Raw genomic sequence first — 23,531 nt, forward strand, 5'->3', positions numbered from 1 at the left:
AGCCTTTAGACACCGCTGGACTGCAGCCTTTAGACACTACAGCCTTTAGACACTGCTGGACTGCAGCCTTTAGACACTACAGCCTTTAGACACCGCTGGACTGCAGCCTTTAGACACTACAGCCTTTAGACACTGCTGGACTGCAGCCTTTAGACACCGCTGGACTGCAGCCTTTAGACAACGCTGGACTACAGCCTTTAGACAACGCTGGACTACAGCCTTTAGACAACGCTGGACTACAGCCTTTAGACAACGCTGGACTACAGCCTTTAGACAACGCTGGACTACAGCCTTTAGACAACGCTGGACTACAGCCTTTAGACAACGCTGGACTACAGCCTTTAGACAACGCTGGACTACAGCCTTTAGACACCGCTGGACTGCAGCCTTTAGACACTACAGCCTTTAGACACTACAGCCTTTAGACACTGCAGCCTTTAGACACCGCTGGACTACAGCCTTTAGACACCGCTGGACTACAGCCTTTAGACACCGCTGGACTACAGCCTTTAGACACCGCTGGACTGCCACCACAAAAAAAATAAACCAGAAAAGGGTCAGTTTTCTTCAAAGGATTTGCCTAGCCAGTAGCAGGGACCTGGGCTAGAGATATAGTTTATACAGCTAGGGACATAGTAGGGACCTGGGCTATAGAGATATACATCTATACAGCTAGGGACATAGTAGGGACCTGGGCTATAGAGATATGTGTCTATACAGCTAGGGACATAGTAAGGCTCTGGGCTAGAGAGATATATGTCTATACAGCTAGGGGCATAGTAGGGACCTTGGGTGGGTGTTTTATAGCTATTAACTGGTGATGTAATGGGGGCAGGGGTGTGGATTGAGGTGGAATTATCTTATACTGTATCTAATGATATATTGGAGGACAGCAGTGGGGTGGGTCCCTGTGCATTGCTGGGTCCTCACTCTCTACAGGGGGTCTCCTCTGTGGGGGTTACCTGGGGCTTCGCCTCCTTCGGACAGGGCTGCGGCGCTCTTGCTCCTAGCTATTGAGGCCTGGGTGGGGATGAGAAGGCGACTGAGGAACCCTCCATCCATGGGGCTCACCAGGGGCTTGCGAGCTACACGGCCGGAACAAGGCAACCCCCCCAAAAAATGGTGAAGCCAAAACAAGAAGAAAAGAAGGAGGCGAGGGGGGGGGGGGGGGTCAACACAAAGAAGGGGGCAGGATTTGGGGGTCACCATATGATTTCCACCAGTCACAGGAGAGAATCCACATAAGAAACAGACTATAGTAGTGTTTTGTATTGGAAAGAACAAGAACTTAAAGTCTTACGTTGAAATTGACAAACCAAGATGGTAACTCTAGGCCCTGCCCACTACGCATTTGTAAAGTATTCAGACCCCTGGACTTTTTCCACATTTTGTTGTTACATCCTTATTCTAAATGGCTTAAATAAAACTATTTCCTAATGAATCTACACGCAATACCCCATAATGACAAAGCAAAAACAGGTTTGTAGATTTTTGTGTGTGCAAATATATAAAAATAAAAACAGAAATAAGTATCCAGACCCTTTGCTATGAGAGAAAAATGAGCTCAGGTGCATCCTGTTTCCATTGATCATCCTTGCGATGTTTCTACAACTTGGTTGGAGTCGACTTGTGGTACATTCAATTGATTGGACATGATTTGGAAAGGCACATACACCTGTCTAAGGTCCCACAGTTGACAGTTCATGTCAGAGCAAAAACCAAGCCATGAGATTGAAGGAATTGTCCGTAGTGCTCCGAGACAGGATTGTGTCGAGACACAGATCTGGGGAAGGGTACTAAAAAATGTCAACAACATTGAAGGTCCCCAGGAACACAGTGGCCTCCAGAATTCTTAAATGGAAGAAGTTTGGAACCACCAAGACTCTTCCTCAGGGATGCAAACTGGCGAGGGCCCCAAAAAGGTGAGGTTTTTTTTTCCACCAAAACATTAAAAAAAAACCTGCTAGGGAGAAATGCAGGCTTTAACTAACTAATCAACAAAGAATATGATCTACATGAGCAGTCTCTTTGTGTAAAATAAGTGGTTAATGTGAACCTAACTCACAGCTAAAAAAAAATTAAAAGCAATCCAATGTTATTTTTTTCCTAGACTTGACTGCAAATGACACTCAAGTCTTGAGAAAAAAAACAATACACTAATATTGCAGTCAGTCATGACAGCCTTTATAATAGAACGCGTGTGAACACACACACACACACACATCTAAATATTGCACTTGTGCAAAATAACATTTTAAAAAGTAGAAACAGAATGAAACAAACATTCTATTTTTGCTCCAATCAATTTTTGAATAAGGTTGTAACTTAACAAAATATGGAATAAGTCAAGGGGTCTGAATAGTTCCAGAACGCACTGTATGTGAATAGACTGTGGCGTACATATTAGCAGGAGCTCTTGATCTCACGAAATGAAGGATTACAGTTCCCCCTTGGTTCCTATGGAAGACCAGTATCCCAGTAACAAAGGTCGATAAACAACAGAAACGTTGAAGTAAATCGGCCGTTGCTCTATATTCCTGTTTGGCACTTTGGATAAAGGGATTTGCGTCGAGGCCTCCTTCAGGCTCCCTGACAGAGAGGGGACATCTGTTGCAGACACTCATGTTAGACGTAGAGTGGGCCAGCCTCTTACAGCATGGAGCCAGACCCTTAAACTTCTTCAGATCCAGCTGTGAAGCTCCAGACTGATTGGGGGTCAGGGTCGGCCAGGGAACGTGGTTAGGAACGGTTGGGGATGGGAGAGTTTTCCCTGTCTGGTTAGTGAAAGGATCCAGGTTAAGGACAGACATGGATGGCTCGTTGTGGGATTACTCTCAGTATGGGAGATTCAAAGTTTGAGTTGATAAACAAAAAAGGCTAAAGGATGTTTAAACAGTTCATGGCGTCTCATATCACTGAGAAACTCTAACTCTAATACTCTAAATACAGTCACTTTGAACAACTACTACAAGACATACAGTATGTTGGATACAGTGGGACATGGTTAACACATTGACATACAGTATGTTGGATACAGTGGGACATGGTTAACACATTGACATACAGTATGTTGGATACAGTGGGACATGGTTAACACATTGACATACAGTATGTTGGATACAGTGGGACATGGTTAACACATTGACATACAGTATGTTGGATACAGTGGGACATGGTTAACACATTGACATACAGTATGTTGGATACAGTGGGACATGGTTAACACATTGACATACAGTATGTTGGATACAGTGGGACATGGTTAACACATTGACATACAGTATGTTGGATACAGTGGGACATGGTTAACACATTGACATACAGTATGTTGGATACAGTGGGACATGGTTAACACATTGACATACAGTATGTTGGATACAGTGGGACATGGTTAACACATTGACATACAGTATGTTGGATGCAGTGGGACATGGTTAACACATTGATATACAGTAACAGACATACAGTATGTTGGATACAGTGGGATATGGTTAACACATTGACATACAGTATGTTGGATACAGTGGGATATGGTTAACACATTGACATACAGTATGTTGGATACAGTGGGACATGGTTAACACATTGACATACAGTATGTTGGATACAGTGGGACATGGTTAACACATTGACATACAGTATGTTGGATACAGTGGGACATGGTTAACACATTGACATACAGTATGTTGGATACAGTGGGATATGGTTAACACAGACAGAGGCCATGTCAGTGCTCTCTAAACCCTAGGAGCTACAGTGGGATGGCACCGAGACACAGCGCGGTGCACGAGACCATGTGTCAAATCCAATGCTTACAAACGTCATCTGCAGGCAAAACAACAAACACAACGTGACCAACAAACAAAACATTGTGTTAGTTAGGAGCCATTCCTAGTGCTTAGCAGCTCAAAGGAATGAGGGAGAGAGAGAGAAGGGTGAAGGGGAGAGGTTAAGACAAGATTAGCTGGGCGTTAAACACAGCAGGCGAGCAACAATACAGGAGAGATCTGTAAGAGAAAGAGCTGGGTGGGTTAGTGACACGAGGTACCAGAGAACCCCTGGTAAAGACCAGGGATAGACAAAGGCACAGGAGTTTGGGGCAGTCGAGGGTGTAGTGTTGGCTGGAAAAGAGCACACCTATAGAGAGAGGAGGAAAGAGTGGAGGAAAGGGACGAAGGCCGGTTTGGAAGTTTTAAATCACTAGCTTGCTGCATTTTACAATCACTGCACCAACAGTAGCCTGAACTGCCTAAACCTCCATAGCTTGCGCATACAAATTAGTACTAGGAGCTGAATAAGAGGTAAGTGAATGAGCAGACAAATGTGGAGGAGATGCGTGCTTGTTATTACAAAAGGAGGAGGCCCGAGTAATGCAGACAAGGACAAGAAAATATAAACTTGGTTCATGCTAGCCACCTTGGTCGTCTGACGTCCCCTTATCGAGCTTGGAGGGGGTCGGCGTTCTGCCCCCCCCAGCTCGTGTCAGGGAGGTGCTTCTCTTCTTCAGGGAGGGGCCTACAGACAGGAGAGTGGGGTTACAGCCTATCAAGGACAGAGGGGGCAGGAGCAATTTCCCCTGAAAGGGCCTCTCGAAACACATGGATTTCATTAAGAGTCATTTTGTTCTCTCATTACAGTACAAATCAATATGCCTTGAACTCTACGTTAGTGGACTGTGTGGCTAAATGACACTATGATCATAATCTGATTACTTGCTATCTCTCGATAGAGGGATACATTATGTCTAGCACCACGGTACTGTATGACGTTAGCCTGCATCTGCCAACTATTCAGGCTTAAAGAAAACATTTGTTTCTCTAACAAGCAAAAAATGTCTAGACACGTAGTACTCTCCAGATCAATTATGTTCATCTCTATAGGCGCTTGTTTCCTGTGCAGAAGGAGGGCATTGTCAAAAGCTTCAGAGCCACATCAGGCAATGGTTGCTCAGACCTATCAAATGGAGTGTGGAGCATGAAGAGGGTGGCTGAGTTGGGTGAGGATAGTGGTGTACTGGGGGGGGGGGGGGGGGGGGGGGCTTAATATGCACCTGTCTGTTCCACCTGAAGCTTTTTTATGCCTTCCTTAGTGGGCTGAGTGTCTAGGTCGACTTTGTTGTTTCTAGGCAACCGGTTCAGTGACGAACTCCTCACACGAGCACCTGAGAGACAACGAGGAGACACCCACGGTGAAACGGTGAAGCTGTGACACAGCTCTCTCTTTAGAGTTGAAGTCGGAAGTTTACATACACTTAGGTTGAAGTCATTAAAACTCGTTTTTCAACCATTCCACAAATTTCTTGTTAACAAACTATAGTTTTGGCAAGTCGGTTAGGACATCTACTTTGTGCATGACAAGTAATTTTGCCAACAACTGTTTACAGACAGATTATTTCAATTATAACTTACTGTATCACAATTCCAGTGGGTCAGAAGTTTACATACACTAAGTTGACTGTGCCTTTAACCAGCTTGGAAAATTCCAGAAAACAATGTCACGAATTTAGAAGCTTCTGATAGGCTAATTGACATCATTTGAGTCAATTGGAGATGTACCTGTGGATGTATTTCAAGGCCCACCTTCAAAGTCAGTGCCTCTTTGCTTGACATCATGGGAAAATCAAAAGAAATCAGCCAAGACCTCAGAAAATAAATTGGAAACCTCCACAAGTCTGGTTCATCCTTGGGGGCAATTTCCAAACGCCTGAAGGTACCACGTCCATCTGTACAAATATCGACATAACCTGAAAGGCCGCTCAGCAAGGAAGAAGCCACTGCTCCAAAACTGCCCTAAAAAGCCAGACTACGGTTTGCAACTGCACATGGGGACAAAGATAATACTTTTTGGAGAAATGTCCTCTGGTCTGATGAAACAAAAATAGAACTGTTTGTCTATAATGACCATCGTTATGTTTGGAGGGAAAAAAGGGAAGCTTGTAAGCTGAAGAACATCATCCCAACCGTGAAACATGGGGGTGGCAGCATCATGTTGTGGGGGTGCTTTGCTGCAGGAGGGACTAGGTGGCACTTCACAAAATAGATGGCATGAGGGAGAAAATTATGTGGATATATTGAAGCAACATCTCAAGACATCAGTCAGGAAGTTAAAGCTTGGTTGCAAATGGGTCTTCCAAATGGACAATGACCCCAAGCATACTTCCAAAGTTGTGGCAAAATGGCTTAAGGACAACAAAGTCAAGGTATTGGAGTGGCCATCATATAGCCATGACCTCAATCCTATAGAACATTTGTGGGCAGAACTGAAAACGCGTGTGCAAGCAAGGAGGCCTTTACAACCCTGACTCAGTTATACCAGCTCTGTCAGGAGAAATTGGCCAAAATTCACCCAGCTTATTGTGGGAAGCTTGTGGAAGGCTACCTGAAACATTTGACCCAAGTTAAACCATTTTAAGACAATGCTACCAAGTACTAATTGAGTGTATGTAAAATTCTGACCCACTGGGAATGTGATGAAAGAAATAAAAGCTGAAATAAATCATTCTCTCTACTATTATTCTGACATTTCAAATTCTTAAAATAAAGTGGTGATCCTAACTGACCTAAGACTGGGAATTTTTACTAGGATTAAATGTCAGGAATTGTGAAAAACTGAGTTTACATGTATTTTGCTAAGGTGTATGTAAACTTCTGACTGTACATGATTCCATATGTATTATTTCAGTTTTGATGTCTTCACTATTATTCTACAATGTAGAAAATAGTAAAAATAAAGAAAAACCTTGAATGAGTAGGTGTCCACACTTTTGACTGGTACTGTTTATATTGATTAGAACAAATTGCCATAGCGGATGGTAGCTAAATGCTAAGAAGCGCAAGAGAACAAAGTACATGCTAGGAAAGACCACCCAGCCCAAAAATAAACTCTCAAAAGGCTACTCACAATTGATCGAGGATGGGATTGATTGTCCCTGCTGTATCCCAAAAGTTTGGCTTTGCAAGTTAGCCACCTATACCTAGCAAGTTAGCAAACCAAATGCATAGCTGGAGCCCTGAACTGGAGAAAATTATTTGGCACTTTGAGAGTTATAACTATAATTTAAGATATTTAGCTGGAAAACAATAGGATTGAATTTCAAGTGCAACTTGATCACCTCTTGTGCTGCTCAACAGTGGGCGTCACGTTAGGAAATGTCAGTTGGCTCCACGTGCTCTTTGTAAACAAGCATACCATGTGACTGACTCAATTGATTTGTGAATACAAATAAATAAAATACATTAAAATAATAAATAGGGACAGTATTGAAAATCATACCACCGGTATTTCAAAATACCCCGGTATATGGTACATGCGCCATACTGCCCAAGCCTAGATTGGACCCAGAATGATGATTCTTCTCAAAGGACAGAAACAGTGCAATTCCTTGTGAATCAAATCAGGATGAACTGCATTAGGATAAGAAAGGAAGGTACAGTACAATGACTACTGAAGAGGAGAGGAGAGAGAGAGAGAAGGTAGATCATAAACAGATTACGGATCCTTTGGCACCCCTCCTTATGATTCTGAGACACTTCCCTGTGTCACAAAGTGCACTAAAAAGTGGAAGGGAGCACTAAATGGATGCAATGGAATCACAAGTTCATGCTGGGTTTGTCATTGGTTGAGATCAGAGACCGCGAGCCACAGCATTTGTTTACCAGTCTCTTAATGCTCCTCTGATCGGCTTGTCACTCAGTTCCTGGACATAGGAAGAAGAGGGTCAACAAGGTTGACAACAACTGTGACAGTGGCTGGACATGAGGGTGGGTAGGGACTTACTTTTGTCAGGTGATTTGATGAGCGTGGCGGAGGAGGACAGGCGCTTGTTTATGCCAGAATCGGCCGGCTGTTTCAGGTTCATGGTGGAGGTAGAGCGCTTGTCAGCTAAGGGGAGGCAGGGACAGACAGACAGGGAGGGATGAGGGAGTTATACAGGAGGACCACTAGGAGACTGGGCATGGGGGAGAGGAAAGAGGGAGATAGGGGCAGGGTTCTTGCAGTTTCCGAATGCCCTGCCGGCAGCTAATATTCAACACTCATTTAGTCTCATGTCTATGGTATACCTCACTGGCGGGGCAATGTTTAAACCAAACATTGATCAATAGGGATGGGAATTGCCAGGGACCTCACAGTACGATATTATCACGATAGTTTGGTGCAGAAATGTATTGTGACTTTCACGATTCTAGATGTATTGTGATTAGATACTGTAATTTGATGTTCCAAAACATATTGGTTACTATGGCTACGTTTACACAGACAGCCCAATTCAGGGTTTTTTCTTCACTAATTGGCCTTTTGACCAATCAGAACAGCTCTGAAAAAGATCTGATGTGATCGGTCAAAAGACCAATTAGTGGAAAAAATATCAGAATTGGGCTGCCTGTTTAAATGCAGCCTATATGTCTGCTGCAGAGAGACAAGAGAGCATGAGTTTTTGATCAGCCATGGATATAAAAGTGAGGCATACATGAACATCAAGGGCCAGACCAAAGCCATAACAATTCTTAGCCAGGCACAGCAGTTAGTGGAAAGAGTTGAAAATCCAGAAAATATCAACTGAATAGACACCACAGGTGAACAATCAAGAGAACATGGACATTAGTTGGCACATGCGTGAAACAGTCAACAGTAGTGCTGCTCAGAGAGCTCAGTGCCTCCATGTGACAGCTGACCTGGAAGTGCTAAAGTGTGAGTGAGAGTGAAAGAAGGTGGGGACGCCCACAGGCTGCATTTCCATTCAGCGAGCCCAAGGCATGTGGGACAGAAGCAACAGTGAAGTTCCCCTTACATGTTGATCTAAGGTCAGCCTTGCATTCTCTCCTGACGGTTCATTTTAGGATTGGGGGAGGGTAAGCTGATCCTAGATCTGTGCATACAAGCAACATTAACCCATCCCTGGGAGAACAGGAAGATATTAGTGAGGCAGTGAGTGACTAAGAAAAGGGCTAGTGGATAACATAACAGTGCCAGTCCATGCTACTGTACTGTAGGTATAGTACAGGTATCAACCAGCACCTTGTGTCCTGGGGGGCTTTTCTGGAGACGCGGGGGAGATAACTATAGCTACTGGAGAGGAGGCGCCTGCGTCAGGGTCTCCTGTGGGTGAGAAAGGGTCTCAGCAGGGAGAGGGGAAAAGACAACACCACCCCCCCTCTCCTCACATGGACAGAGTGGAAGAGGAACAGGGCTGGCTGACAAACATCAATAGATTCACCTCTGACCATCAGAGCCCACAACACTGCTGGGAAACAGGCTCACATCATAAGACTTGGATGGACCACAGAAATGTCTAATAAATAGACTGATAACGTACATATTTTGGACCTATACTAATAAGTACATTGGTTTTATACAGTATGGGTTGGATTCCCTGATACAGATTAAGCACAATTGGACTGAAAAGCACTTTCAAATGGAGACTATCTTCTATCATGTTTTTAAATCCAGAACTAGGTGTAATCTATTCTTGGGAAACTGCCCCTAGATGTACAATAAATGCCTTGCCTGAAATAAACACTGAACTTTTTTGTGATAGAGTGAGGCAGCTGTGTCACTGCACATTAATAGTATGCTTCATTAACTAAAGGCAGTCAAGACTTCAAATAAAAACAGAAAACATTGAGAAACAGAGCCAATCAACATAACTCCAGCTGACAGAGAACCAATAACGAGCCAGTCAATGTGAGGATGCATCAGCAAGTTTAACCGACTTGTGTCGGCGGGACGCTGTCAGACAAGCAGAAACAGAAACTTCTTACACACACACACACAGGTGGAGTCCTATACACTTTGTAGTCCTATCTAGATGGTATAGAGAGCAGTTGGAATGGTATGATGGAGGGTTCCTTACCAGGTCGGTTGTCTGACTCTGAAAGCCCCCCCCAGGACCACCTCTTCTGCTTCTGCTCCACTCTCTGGCTGCGCTCCAGGGTCCGCCGCATCACCGCCTCATAGTGCTCCTGCAGCACAAACACACAGAGAGAGAGACGGGGGAGCGAGAGAGCGAAAGAGAGTGACGGGGGAGCGAGAGAGCGAAAGAGAGACGGGGGAGCGAGAGAGCGAAAGAGAGTGACGGGGGAGCGAGAGAGAGTGACGGGGGAGCGAGAGAGCGAAAGAGAGTGACGGGGGAGCGAGAGAGCGAAAGAGAGTGACGGGGGAGCGAAAGAGCGAAAGAGAGAGACGGGGGAGCGAAAGAGCGAAAGAGAGAGACGGGGGCGCGAGAGAGCGAAAGAGAGAGAGACGGGGGAGCGAGAGAGCAAAAGAGAGTGACGGGGGAGCGAGAGAGCAAAAGAGAGACGGGGGAGCGAGAGAGCAAAAGAGTGACGGGGGAGCGAGAGAGCGAAAGAGAGTGACGGGGGAGCGAGAGAGCGAAAGAGAGTGACGGGGGAGCGAGAGAGCGAAAGAGAGTGACGGGGGAGCGAGAGAGCGAAAGAGAGTGACGGGGGAGCGAGAGAGCGAAAGAGAGTGACGGGGGAGCGAGAGAGCGAAAGAGAGTGACGGGGGAGCGAGAGAGCAAGAGAGTGACGGGGGAGCGAGAGAGCGAAAGAGAGTGACGGGGGAGCGAGAGAGCGAAAGAGAGTGACGGGGGAGCGAGAGAGCGAAAGAGAGTGACGGGGGAGCGAGAGAGCGAAAGAGAGTGACGGGGGAGCGAGAGAGCGAAAGAGAGTGACGGGGGAGCGAGAGAGCGAAAGAGAGTGACGGGGGAGCGAGAGAGCGAAAGAGAGTGACGGGGGAGCGAGAGAGCGAAAGAGAGTGACGGGGGAGCGAGAGAGCGAAAGAGAGTGACGGGGGAGCGAGAGAGCGAAAGAGAGTGACGGGGGAGCGAGAGAGCGAAAGAGAGTGACGGGGGAGCGAGAGAGCGAAAGAGAGTGACGGGGGAGCGAGAGAGCGAAAGAGAGTGACGGGGGAGCGAGAGAGCGAAAGAGAGTGACGGGGGAGCGAGAGAGCGAAAGAGAGTGATGGGGGAGCGAGAGAGCGAAAGAGAGTGACGGGGGAGCGAGAGAGCGAAAGAGAGTGACGGGGGAGCGAGAGAGCGAAAGAGAGTGACGGGGGAGCGAGAGAGCGAAAGAGAGTGACGGGGGAGCGAGAGAGCGAAAGAGAGTGACGGGGGAGCGAGAGAGCGAAAGAGAGAGACGGGGGAGCGAGAGAGCGAAAGAGAGAGAGACGGGGGAGCGAGAGAGCAAAAGAGAGAGACGGGGGAGCGAGAGAGCGAAAGAGAGAGAGACGGGGGAGCGAAAGAGACGGGGGCGCGAGAGAGCGAAAGAGAGAGACGGGGGAGCGAGAGAGCGAAAGAGAGAGAGACGGGGGAGCGAGAGAGCAAAAGAGAGACGGGGGAGCGAGAGAGCAAAAGAGAGTGACGGGGGAGCGAGAGAGCAAAAGAGAGACGGGGGAGCGAGAGAGCGAAAGAGAGACGGGGGAGCGAGAGAGCGAAAGAGAGACGGGGGAGCGAGAGAGCGAAAGAGAGACGGGGGAGCGAGAGAGCGAAAGAGAGTGACGGGGGAGCGAGAGAGAGTGACGGGGGAGCGAGAGAGCGAAAGAGAGTGACGGGGGAGCGAGAGAGCGAAAGAGAGGAGCGGAATATTGAGAGAAAGGCGGGGATAGCAAGAGAGGGGGGGATAGCGAGCGAGAGATATGAGAGGGGGGGAAAGGAGAGGAGAGAGAGAGAGAGAGAGGGGGAGATTGAGAGATATGGAGAGAGATGGGCACATTGGTAGAATGCAGTCATTCAGAAATAATCTTGGTCTCCCAAACCAAAATAAACAATGTCAAACAGATAATGGGACAAAAATAACAACACGAACATATGTCCCAGAATGATTCGAGTCGGTAACTCAAGGTGAAATGCCATTTTCTGTCTGACTAGCTGACAATAACAGTTCACTATAATATGACCATAGTGATGGGAGAGGGGGTAAGTGATGGAGATCATTTTGAGAGACAAACAAGATGTCAGATAACGTCATATGAGAGATCAAGCCAAATAGTCTGTTCTGTTTGAAACAAAAACACATATCCCTAAAATATCTTGAAAATTCTAAAATCTTTCAGATGTCACGACCATCACTAAATTGTTCTGGGGCCGCTGTAGCGGTGAAAAGCAGCAGGCTACTAATAACAAAGTGTCTGGAATAAGAACTCTGAGTGTCTGAGCTTCCTGCAGCAGACGCCCATGAAAAGAAGCTAAAACAGGATATGGTTTCATTCATAACACGTACCAAAGTATGCAGACTTCACTGAAGTTCTTCACCCATGCTCTAACCGAGACATAGCATTAACTCTGCCAATTATGATGAGTTAAGTTCACCAGTACCAATTGAAATACATTCTTCTTGCTTACTTGTACATCTGCATAGCCTGGTTCAGACACATTTGTATCATTCCCAAACCACTGCATCTCAGGGGCTAAAATTAACACATGCCAAATACGGGTCGGTGTTGACATCGGCGGGTAAGATGTCTATTCCAGCCACGTTGGCAGGTGGTCTGGGACCCGCAGTGCAAGCATTTCACTCCCATTAGCAAATAAATAAGAATTAAGTAAATTATGAGAACATTTATCACCAAAATAAATGCAGCAGTAATTGTAGCAGAAATCAATTATTTTTCTCATCTACCTGCCACAGTAGCTGGTGGACCAAAAGGTTCCATGCCCAGCACTGCACACACCAGTTAACTAGAATATATCCCAATAATACCAGCTGTATCTGTAGTGCGCCCTGGTGTTGAGGATGACCCCAGGGGCCTGTACCTTCTCCTCCTCCTGTTTTAGCTTCCTCTTCCCCTCCACGGCTGAGCGTCTCTGCTCCTCCTTCCTGCGCTGCTCGTCCAGCTTCTTCTGGCGCTCTTCCATCTGACGCTCCACCTGCATCTTGGCCTTACGCTCCCGCTCCAGGATCTGAGTTTCCTTCGTAGCTAAAGATGGGGCGGGGTTGTGAGGGTGCAAGTGTGTGTCAGTGTGAAAGGGTGTGATGAAAAAACAGAGGGAAAACACATTGGTTCGTTTACTTTGTGACCAGCCCAGAGGTCACCTCATTAAATCTCCCAGTAAGGTCCCTTTACACTCTAAAGAAGGCATTTCCTGTCTTAACAGGAAATGCCTCTGAGGACTTGCAATGTATGTACTTGTGTATGTTGCTAATCCAATGATTTGATTAGGGCTGAAACGGTCAGGGTCCGAGACTGGGCCCATTAAAGAGGATGGTGTACAGGTTTCCTGAGACCGCTACGAGAATGTTCTGTTGGATTCTGAACCACCATTCAGACTGAGCTCTTACCTTGCTGCCTATCGGCCTCCTCTCGTCTCTCTTTCGCCACTCGAAGACGCTCGTCTATCCTTAGTGCAGCACCATCAATGACTGCATGCACACACAGACACACAGGTAAGTGGGAACACACTCACCTTCACACGCAGTGGAGAAAGTGTGAACATGGGTGGAGCATCGTTGGTGGATTATAATGAGCTGCAGTGTCGCTGAGTGAATGACCTAACAGGCAGATGTGTCCATCATGTGCCTACCTCACATTAATGCACTTTGAGTCGTATTACTGTAACATGGGAAAAGTGCGAAGATCGGTCAAATTTCCAAGCCCTCATTTCCAGGGAATTATTGATTTTGCACAAAAATAAAACAGTGATCGTGGAATCACAGAGGGACTGATTAGGCTACTCTGCAATGAATTATAGCAGGTAGGCCTAATTTATGACTACTGAGGTTAAGATCATGTTAGCGCATGATAAAAACATAACATTAGCTAGGCCTCCTTGAAATACGGCAGAGGCTTAGGGTGACATAGGACTCATTCTGGTGGTATGTATGCCTACGCATAATATATACATGTGTGTACTCTATTTTCGTGTGTGTGACAGTGTGGGTTTATACAGATGCAGAAGGCAGGGGCTTTTTTTGTTACCTGGTCGGGGAGACTTTGCTGCTGCTGCTGGGGATGGCGTGTTAGCTGCTGCTACTGCTGCTGGGGATGGCGTGTTAGCTGCTGCTGGCCCTGGGCTGTTCCCTGCTAGGCTGCGCCGCTCCTCTGCCTGTACCTGCGCAGCTGCAGCTGTAAGCACACACACACACACAGAGAGAGAGAGAGTCACACGGTCTAGCATGATCAATAAAAATAAATTTAAAAAAAGACATCTAATGAAATGAAAATGATTTTGGAATAAGGAGCTGCTGAGCAAGCAGTTTACACTGTGCCTTGTTTATCCTCCATAGGAATGCATGTTCTAGAGAGATCCAGATGATTTAACACTACAGAACAATCAATCTAGTCAGCCTCTAGCCACCCCCTCGTCAATGGTCAGCCAGGCAGCTGTACACAGGGCTCTGTGACACACTGGGTCAGATGCGCTTTGGTCACGACACTAACAGTGCTGGGCTTTTCTATACAAACATCCCAGGAAGAACCTGAAATTTAAAACAATGTCATGGCATAGGCCCGCCATTGACTTTGTTTTAATGTTTGAGTCCCTCAGATAACATATGAACAAGGCATAAGCCATGGTAAAATGTGTATAATTGCAGTTACTTTGTTTAAATACAGAATTCACTCTCAGCCACATGACAAACGTGTAGAATTACAGGAAACTAGAATTTAAAAAATAAGTCAAATATTCTCCTCCCGATGGCAAAATGTGCAGAATTTGATGAAATTGGCATTAAAACAGCAACATTGTCTCTGCAGTTCAGTGCTATAGGCTAGCAAAGCCCCATGAGTGTATGGGATAGTAAAGTAGCCATCATGCTTAAATTTCTGAGTCTGAGACAGCGGATAACAACGTCAACAAAAAACATGTCCTGTCTAAATGCCTTTATGTCACATACAAACAACTTTAGTGCAACAGAAGGGAACCATGAACCCTACTCCCCACAGCACCTCTGCTTCTCCTTAACGTGAGACAGTATGGCAACACTAAAGCATTATCCAATGGGGAGTGGTGACAATGGCCCTCTTTACAAGACCCTGATGGTGCTCAGTGTTCACTGCTATCTGCCATGCTGTTTGTTGAGTGGGAGTGCATAGTACAGGAAAGCTCATATACAGAGGACGAGAATCTGCGGGAGAAAACTCATCCGGATATGAACACAATAAAACCAAAGGCAGGTTATCAGTGAGTGGAAACTCCAAATCAGGAAGTGGACTACAGAAGAGGACTATGCTACAGCTCTTTACATTAGCCCATATCAGTGTGGTTCTGACTGGAGAAGAGAAACCTCAAAACAACAGACAATGGATCTGTAAATTCAACACTCTTCCACTCCCAAACGGACTGGCATTGATGTATATCTTTAGCCATTGGCCTTTACAGAGTAGATAGCAAAAGTCAACGGGAGGACAAAACCAACACGACAAACAAACAAAGCTGCATCAATACCATAGTCTTCAATGGAACAGCATCAATATATTTCACTCAGGTCGTCACAGATGAATGACTCGGTCAAAGTCTGCTGATAATCCCATAGGAAGTGGACATCAGTTTACTTTCATCACGCTTCACAGAGTGGGAATCCTAGGTTAAGTGAAAAGTTTTAATGGCCTTATGACTATCTGATACCTACCTTCATAAGACACAAGATAGGTCTAATACACAAATGAGCTAACCCACTGCCTCTTTAGAAACTGAGGGGTGCTTAGTATTAGATTACACATTTGGGGTGAATGGTTAAGTAGTGGTGTCTCATGAGCTAGTGACTAGCATCCATCCTTCCCTCAGGGGAATAACAAAACACAATGAGAGGGTGTGAAATTAGATTAAGGTAGGCCATTATACAGCTCTTGAATGTATGAAACAGAGGAAAAATAAATAATCTAATCCAAGTTGGTGCAGATAAGGAATCATCCACTAGATGAACTTCAAAACCTCATCACATCGGCCTAAAAGGGACTCTTACAACACACCATCTCATGCTAGTTAGCAATTGCGCAAATGCAAGATAGAAACATCCTACAAAATGCGCGCAGAGACATAAAAATGGTATTCACCAGTTCATCCGACTCTGGTTAAATTAAACTTCGTTAGGTCCGAGTACTCTATGCATTTACATTGCTTTGATTAGAAAGGAACCAAGATACACTGAACAAAAAATATAAAAACGCAACATGCAACAGTTTCAACGATTTTACTGAATTAGTGCATATAAGGAAATTTGCCAATTTAAATGAATTCAATAGGCCCTAATCTATGGATTTTACACAACCGTGCAAGAGTACAGCCATGGGTGGGGCACCAGGACCAGCCAACTATGAGCTTTTCTCCACAAAAGGGCTTTATTATAGACAGAAATACTACTGTTTTATCAGCTGTCTGAGTTGCTGGTCTCAGACGATCCGCAGGCGAAGAAGCCAGATGAGGTGGTCCTAGGCTGGTGTGGTTACAGGCTGTGAGCCCAGTTGGACGTACTGACACATTTTTCTAAAATGACATTGGAGGCAGTTTATGGTAGAGAAATTTACTTTCAATTCTCTGGCGGACATTCCTGCAGTCAGCATGCTAATTGCTCACACCCTCAATTTGAGACGTCCGTGGCATTGTGTCGTTTGACAAAACTGCACATTTTAGAATGGCCTTTTATTTTACCCAGGCGCACATGTGTAATGATCATGCTGTATAAATCAGCTTCTTGATATGCCACACCAGTCAGGTGGATGGATTATCTTGGCAAAAGAGAAATGCTCACCTAGAGGGATGTAAACAAATTTGTGCACAAAATGAGATTATTTTTGTGCATATTTTTATTTCAGCTCATGAAACATGGGGACCAACACTTCACATTTTGATTTTATATTTTTGTTCGGTGTATTTTTCCAACATTCACTCAATGCACTCTGGGTAAAAATACAGGACAAGCCACTCCATCAGAATGTGCTATCGGACAACTAGATATACTTACCTACTTACATTTTGGAAGCTAATAGATAGCATTTTATTAAAAAGATGTAATCAGAAGATAAAATGAACATGTAAATAGTATTGGTAACATTAAAATACCAGTAGAATAACTGCTGATTAAATAATTAAAAATTGTACACCCAATGTAGGCTACTGCCCCTTTAAGAGCTAGAATGGACTTCACGACCATGTTATGGATTCTCACCAAATATGTTGTCTTCACACTATTCAAACCCCACAATCAATAAACAGCTTATGAAGCTATCTTAGCCTATAGATCAACATATTGCAAACAAATGCTTGACATGCTTAACACCCCGGCCATCCTACAATCTAAGCTTGATGCCCTCAATCTCACACAATTTATCAATGAACCTACCAGATATAACCCCAAATCCGTAAACACAGGCACCCTCATAGATATCATCCTAACTAACTCTCCCTCCAAATACACCTCTGCTGTTTTCAACCAAGATCTCAGCGATCACTGACTCATTGCCTGCATCCGTAATGGGTCTGCGAGCAAACGACCACCCCTCATCACTGTCAAACGCTCCCTAAAACACTTCTGCGAGCAGGCCTTTCTAGTCGACCTGGCCGGGGTATCCTGGAATGACATTGACCTCATCCCGACACTAGAGGATGCCTGGTTATTCTTTAAAAAGTGCCTTCCTCACCATCTTAAATAGGCATGCCCCATTCAAAAAATGGTATAACCAGGAATAGATTTTGCCCTTGGTTCACTCCAGACCTGTCTGCCCTTGACCAGCACAAAAACATCCTGTGGCGTTCTGCATTAGCATCGAATAGCCCCCGTGATATGCAACTTATCAGGGAAGTTAGGAACCAATATACACAAGCAGTTAGGAAAGCTAAGGCTAGCTTTTTTAAACAGAAATTTGCACCCTGCAGTACAAAAACGTTCTGGGACACTAAAGTCCATGGAGAATAAGAGCACCTCATCCCAGCAACCCACTGCTCTGAGGCTAGGAAACACGGTTACAACAGACAAATCCACTATAATTGAGAATTTCAATAAGCATTTCTCTACGGCTGGCCATGCTTTCCACCTGGCTACCTCTACCCCGGGTCAACTGCCCAGCACCCTCCACAGCAACCCGCCCAAGCCCCCACCATTTCTCCTTCACCCATATCCAGATAGCTGATGTTCTGAAAGAGCTGCAAAATCTGGACCCCTACAAATCAGCCAGGTTAGACAATCTGGACCCTCTCTTAAATTATCTGCCGAAATTGTTGCAACCCCTATTACTAGCCTGTGCAACCTCTCTTTTGTATCGTCTGAGATTTTTGAATCACATCATACCTTCTCCGCTATGCAATCTGGTTTCCGAGCTGGTCATGGGTGCACCTCAGCCACGCTCAAGGTCCTTAACGGTATCATAACCGCCATCGATAAGAGACATTACTGTGCAGCCATATTCATTGACCTGGCCAAGGCTTTCGACTCTGTCAATCAGATTCTTATTGGCAGACTCAACAACCTTGGTTTCTCAAATGATTAGCTTGCCTGGTTCACCAACTACTTCTCTGATAGAGCTCAGTGTGTCAAATCGGTGGGCCTGTTGTCTGGGCCTCTGGCAGTCTCTGGGGGTGCCACAGGGTTCAATTCTCGGGCCGACTCTTCTCTGTACACATCAATGATGTCACTCTTGCTGCTGGTGATTCTCTAATCCACCTCTACGCAGACGACACCATTCTGTATACTTCTGGTCCATCTTTGGACACTGTGTTAACAACCCTCCAGGCGAGCTTCAATGCCATACAACTTTCCTTCCGTGGCCTCCAACTGCTCTTAAACGCAAATAAAACTAAATGCATGCTATTCAACTGATCATTGCCCGCACCTGCCTGCCCATCCAGCATCACTACTCTGGACGGCTCTGACTTAGAATACGTGGATAACTACAAATACCTAGGTGTCTGGCTAGACTGTAAACTCTCCTTCCAGACTCACATTAAGCATCTCAAAATCAAAAATTAAATCTAGAATCGGCTTCCTAATTCGCAACAAAGCTTCCTTCACTCATGCTGCCAAACATACCCTCGTAAAACTGACCATCCTACCGATCCTTGACTTCGGGGATGTCATCTATAAAATAGCCTCCAACACTCTACTCAGCAAACTGGATGTAGTCTATCACAGTGCCATCCGTTTTGTCACCAAAGCCCCATATACTACCCACCACTGCGACCTGTACTCTCTTGTTGGCTGGCCCTCACTTCATACTCATTGCCAAACCCACTGGCTCCAGGTCATCTACAAGTCTTTGCTAGGTAAAGCCCCGCCTTACCTCAGCTCGCTGGTCACCATAGCAGCACCCACTCATAGCACACGCTCCAGCAGGTATATCTCACAGGCCACCCCCAAAGTCAATTCCTCTTTTGGTCGCCTTTCCTTCCAGTTCTCTGCTGCCACTGACTGGAACGAACTGCAAAAATCACTGAAGCTGGAGATTCCCATCTTCCTCACTAGCTTTAAGAACCAGCTGTCAGAGCAGCTCACAGATCACTGCACCTGTTCATAGCCCATCTGTATACAGCCCATCTACCTCATTCCCATACTGTATTTATTTAGCTCCTTTTGCACCACAGTATCTTGCACATCCATCTTTTGCACTTCTACCATTCGTGTTTAATTGCCATATTGTAATTACTTCGCCACCATGGCCTTTTTTTTTTGCCTTAACTCCCTTATTTGACCTTATTTGCACTCACTGTATATAGACTTTGTTTAATTTTTTTCTACTGTATTATTGACTGTATGTTTTGTTCATTCCATGTGTAACTCTGTTGTATGTGTCGAACTGCTATGCTTTATCTTGGCCAGGTCGCAGTTGCAAATGAGAACTTGTTCATCTAGCTTAACTGGTTAAATAAAGGTGAAATAAAAAATAATCTGAACATGTCAGTACAAAACTATATATTTGAATCTGTGCATCCTTGACAATCTCTAATCAATATCCATAAACAGCACACATTCTTTTCCCACGAACCTGCACATCATCTTCTCTCACCAATGTGAGGGGTTATGGCAGGGGAAATGGTGTTGCAGTAGTCTACTGTGTGGTGTGGGAATAATGACAAGCAAACGTGGAGAGCCTTGTGTTCACATTGATCTGGTCCCTTTTTTGGGGCACAGAATTCAAGCGAACCAAACTCAGACAACCTCTCGAGATAGTTCAATTCACATCTGGGGCTCTTTTGAGGGGTCTGTTCCTTTGGAGTGTTCACACTATTCATAGACAGACTCTTGGCCCAGGCAGTGGTCATTCAGATTGTCGATCCAAAAAGAGTTCCACTGAAGACGGTCATCTTTAAAACAAGTTGAAATAATTCCCTGCTTGTGTGATAGCGTGATTAGAAGTAGGTGCAGCCTACCCTCACAGACGCAGATTAAAAGAGCAGGCCAGAGGATATAGAGAATATGCAAAAGGGATTGTCTGAGTCACTGTCCTCATCCTCTCGGTCACTCACAAAGGAGAACAGTGGGCAAACAGTGAGCCCTCTCCTCCAGCACAAAGCATGCAAATAACAGTACACCATAGCAACAATAAAAGGACTGAGTCCCTGGTTACACCACCTATGCTCCAGTCCATACCCATTAACTCTGCCACACCTGGGAGGCAAGTGATACCATCAATTTATCCAAAGTTAATATTGGTCATAGACTAGCCTACATTAACTGGACAATGCAATAGGGGTTTCAATTGAATATAATGCTTTTATTCAGGTCTTTTCACCACAGATTTACACATATTTTACATTTTAGTCATTTAGCAGACGCTCTTATTCAGAGCGACTTGTTGCTATCGTACTGGTCACCCGTGGGAATCGAACCCACAACCCTGGGTTCGAGCCATGCTCTAACAACTGAGCCACACAGGACCACGTATTGTAGAACTGAAAGAGCCAGGTGTCCTTGTGCATACTGAAAGGAGAGTTGACAAGAGGAGAGAGAGGGCACATGCATCCATCACTATGGAGATTTGCATTGATAAGCATACATTAGACCCGAGTGGGCTGGCTGCAGTAAATCAGACAGACTGGATGACGCAGCACAAAGCCGGACAAGAGCGTGGGTGGCGTTTTTATAACAGTAATGTCAATGGGGACAACAGCAATGGTAACAGAGTGAAGGTATTAAGCAAAACCATTAGCACACACAACAAATTTGCCTGCCTAGCCAATGTCAATGTCAATTGGAGTTACGTTTCAATGGCATTTTATCTACGTTTCAATCAGGTTTCAGAAAACAGCATGGCACTACTACTGCAGCAACAAATGTTGTTAATTATATATCATTGATGCCATGGACAAGAAACGGCACCCTTATTAATCGATCTATCAAAGGCATTTGACACAGTTGATCATGACATGTTGCAAAGACTTGCCAACACAGAATTATCTGATCAGGCAGTCTCTTGGTTCAAAAGCTGTGTGTCAGAAACTGGACATAGAGTTCTGATGGCAAGACACCAGATAGGTTAACTGTCCAGAAGGGGGCAGGACCACAGTTCTCTATTTATATTAAAGGGACACATGGATTTTGGCAATGAGTCACATGAACTTCGAGATACCATTTGTATGTCTCTGTGTCCAGTATGAAGAACGTTGGAGGAAGTTTTGCGAGCCTATGCTAACTAGTTTTAGCACAATTAGAAATCTATGGATATAGACATCAAGTCATTGCGCTATCGCTAGTATCGCTAGTTAGCATTTGCGCTATCGCTAGTTAGCATTTGCGCTATCACTAGTTAGCAACTTTCTTCAAACCGCACACAGACCAAATGGAATCCATGAGTTCATCGGACTACGGGAAGTAGATAAATAGCCTCATTGCCAAAATCCCGAAGAATCCCTTTAATAATGTTGGTATAATAATGACGTGTCAAATGCTAGTTTTCATTTTTATGCTGACAACAGTTATTTATTGTTGTGCCGCAACATTGAATAAGGCCTTTAGAAGAACTGCAATCTACCTTTACTATTGTCCAGACTCAGCTCTGTCAGCTGAAGTGGCTTTTAAAATGCTGAAAAGGTTTATGGTTTTCACAAAATCTAAGTTGAAACCTCAGACTCTCCCATGTATAGTCACTATGCAGATAGAGTATAAAAAGAAGCAACTTACAAGTACTTGGGTCACTTGATAGATGAGTGTCTCACCTTTAAAACCCACATCGAAGGTTCAAGTTGGGTTTTTATTTTCATAATAAGTCATGTTTTTCTTTTGAAGAGAGAAAGAGGCTCGTTTCCGCTATTTTCGTGCCTGTAATTGAGTATGGTGATATCTTGTACATGTTTGTCCCTGTGACATAACGCATGCTGGACAATAACATGAGGAGAATGGGAACAGTTACATTAAATTAGAGCATGGCACTCCTCCTAGAATTGAAAAGAGGAACTGGGCAAGGTTGCCCAATATAATCAATCATTATAAGGAATTTTACTCTTTACAATATCCCTGTCACACCTAGAGAGTTCGCCATAGTCTGATGCTATTCCATCTGGAACTCTCATGTTATTTAGAGGTGTAACCAGACCTCACCTTCTTGACCTGCCCTCGCTTAATCCAGTTGACTCTCCAATAGGGAAAATGTGTTTCTCCTTGCTCCCTCAGAACAACAGATACATCCCTGCTTTATTTAAAAGGGATATAGAATCAATTCCTTATGTCACGACTTACTGGAATACATTTGTCAATAATATCTGTTGGGGGAAAAAGTCTGGTTATTACCACACAAATACCTGCTTGTTAAGGTCAAAGGTCTTTTTCAGAATGATCCATAAGTATTACCGTGCTAATCATTACCCGATGAAACAAAAAATACATTAACTGTACTTGGTGTTGAGCATCCAGAAAGAGTTTTGCATTTATTTTGCAATTGTCTGTTTTTTCTGCAATAAAAAAATAAATATAAATAAAAGCCATGAGGAGCTGAGGTTTGTAACTCCAAAGCTCTCACATCACTGTACCCTCTACATGAGAGTGGGTTGGCCTTCGTTAGCTCTTCAGAGATTAAATCATTGGTACATTTTTATTTATAAGGCCATATTGAGACAGCTACCATTTTACTTTTGTAACTACATTGTTTAGCAGTCAAATGAAAACTATTGTCTGTGCACAGATGACTGTGTCTAGCTGATTGTGCCTAAGGCCCGTACAGAGCTAGGGCAAAAAGCTTTTTAGGACTCTGCCCCGTCCACTTGGAACGAGCTTGAAAAGGTCCGAAAACGACAGGAGCTCATCCCATTTCAAAATGTGTTTAAAGTTACGTTGAACACTATGATGGAAAATAAAAGAGGGCTATCAATGTTCTGACCCACAGTTGCACCACACTTCCCCAAAACAACTTGCTTTTCTGTATGTAAATGGTTTTTTTTTTTTTTTTTAAACTGTAGCTCTTCGTGTTTTATGATGTAAATGTGTCTGCAACTTTGTGTGCTGCCATTTTGGCCAGGTCTCTCTTGTAAAACAGACAGTTGAACAATGAGACTAACCTGGTAAAATGTTTTATTTTATGTCCACAACTATAATACAATATGTTTAAAAACAACCTACTTTTTTTTTTCTTCTTCATCAAACCATAGAGGACATGCCATTTTAATTAGCCTTAGC

At 44.5% G+C, this 23,531-nt stretch overlaps 1 protein-coding gene across 31 annotated transcripts in view; it reads right to left on the reverse strand.

Moving 5' to 3' along the window:
• LOC110504938 (uncharacterized) overlaps nucleotides 1–23,531 on the reverse strand; it is a 50,873-nt gene that overhangs the window by 21,733 nt on the left and 5,609 nt on the right. For 3 of the 31 annotated variants that reach the window (XM_090219613.1, XM_021583826.3, XM_021583825.3), the window contains exons 2-9: nucleotides 13,912–14,058; nucleotides 13,275–13,355; nucleotides 12,749–12,912; nucleotides 9,851–9,959; nucleotides 9,016–9,096; nucleotides 7,777–7,881; nucleotides 5,051–5,161; nucleotides 4,417–4,515 (exon numbers count right to left, since the gene is read on the reverse strand). In XM_090219613.1, the coding sequence (XP_090075739.1) occupies nucleotides 4,417–4,515; nucleotides 5,051–5,161; nucleotides 7,777–7,881; nucleotides 9,016–9,096; nucleotides 9,851–9,959; nucleotides 12,749–12,868 (625 nt within the window). In that variant the 5' untranslated portion in view covers nucleotides 12,869–12,912; nucleotides 13,275–13,355; nucleotides 13,912–14,058. Of the gene's footprint in view, nucleotides 1–962; nucleotides 1,086–4,416; nucleotides 4,516–5,050; nucleotides 5,162–7,776; nucleotides 7,882–9,015; nucleotides 9,097–9,850; nucleotides 9,960–12,748; nucleotides 12,913–13,274; nucleotides 13,356–13,911; nucleotides 14,059–23,531 lie in introns of all 31 variants that reach the window. The other 28 variants (XM_090219615.1, XM_036969582.2, XM_036969580.2 and 25 more) reach the window with 16 other exon arrangements.

This window comes from Oncorhynchus mykiss, chromosome 25 (assembly GCF_057628025.1).
Source record: "Oncorhynchus mykiss isolate SJ-2025 chromosome 25, ASM5762802v1, whole genome shotgun sequence".
In the NCBI taxonomy this organism is placed as follows: Eukaryota; Metazoa; Chordata; class Actinopteri; order Salmoniformes; family Salmonidae; genus Oncorhynchus; species Oncorhynchus mykiss.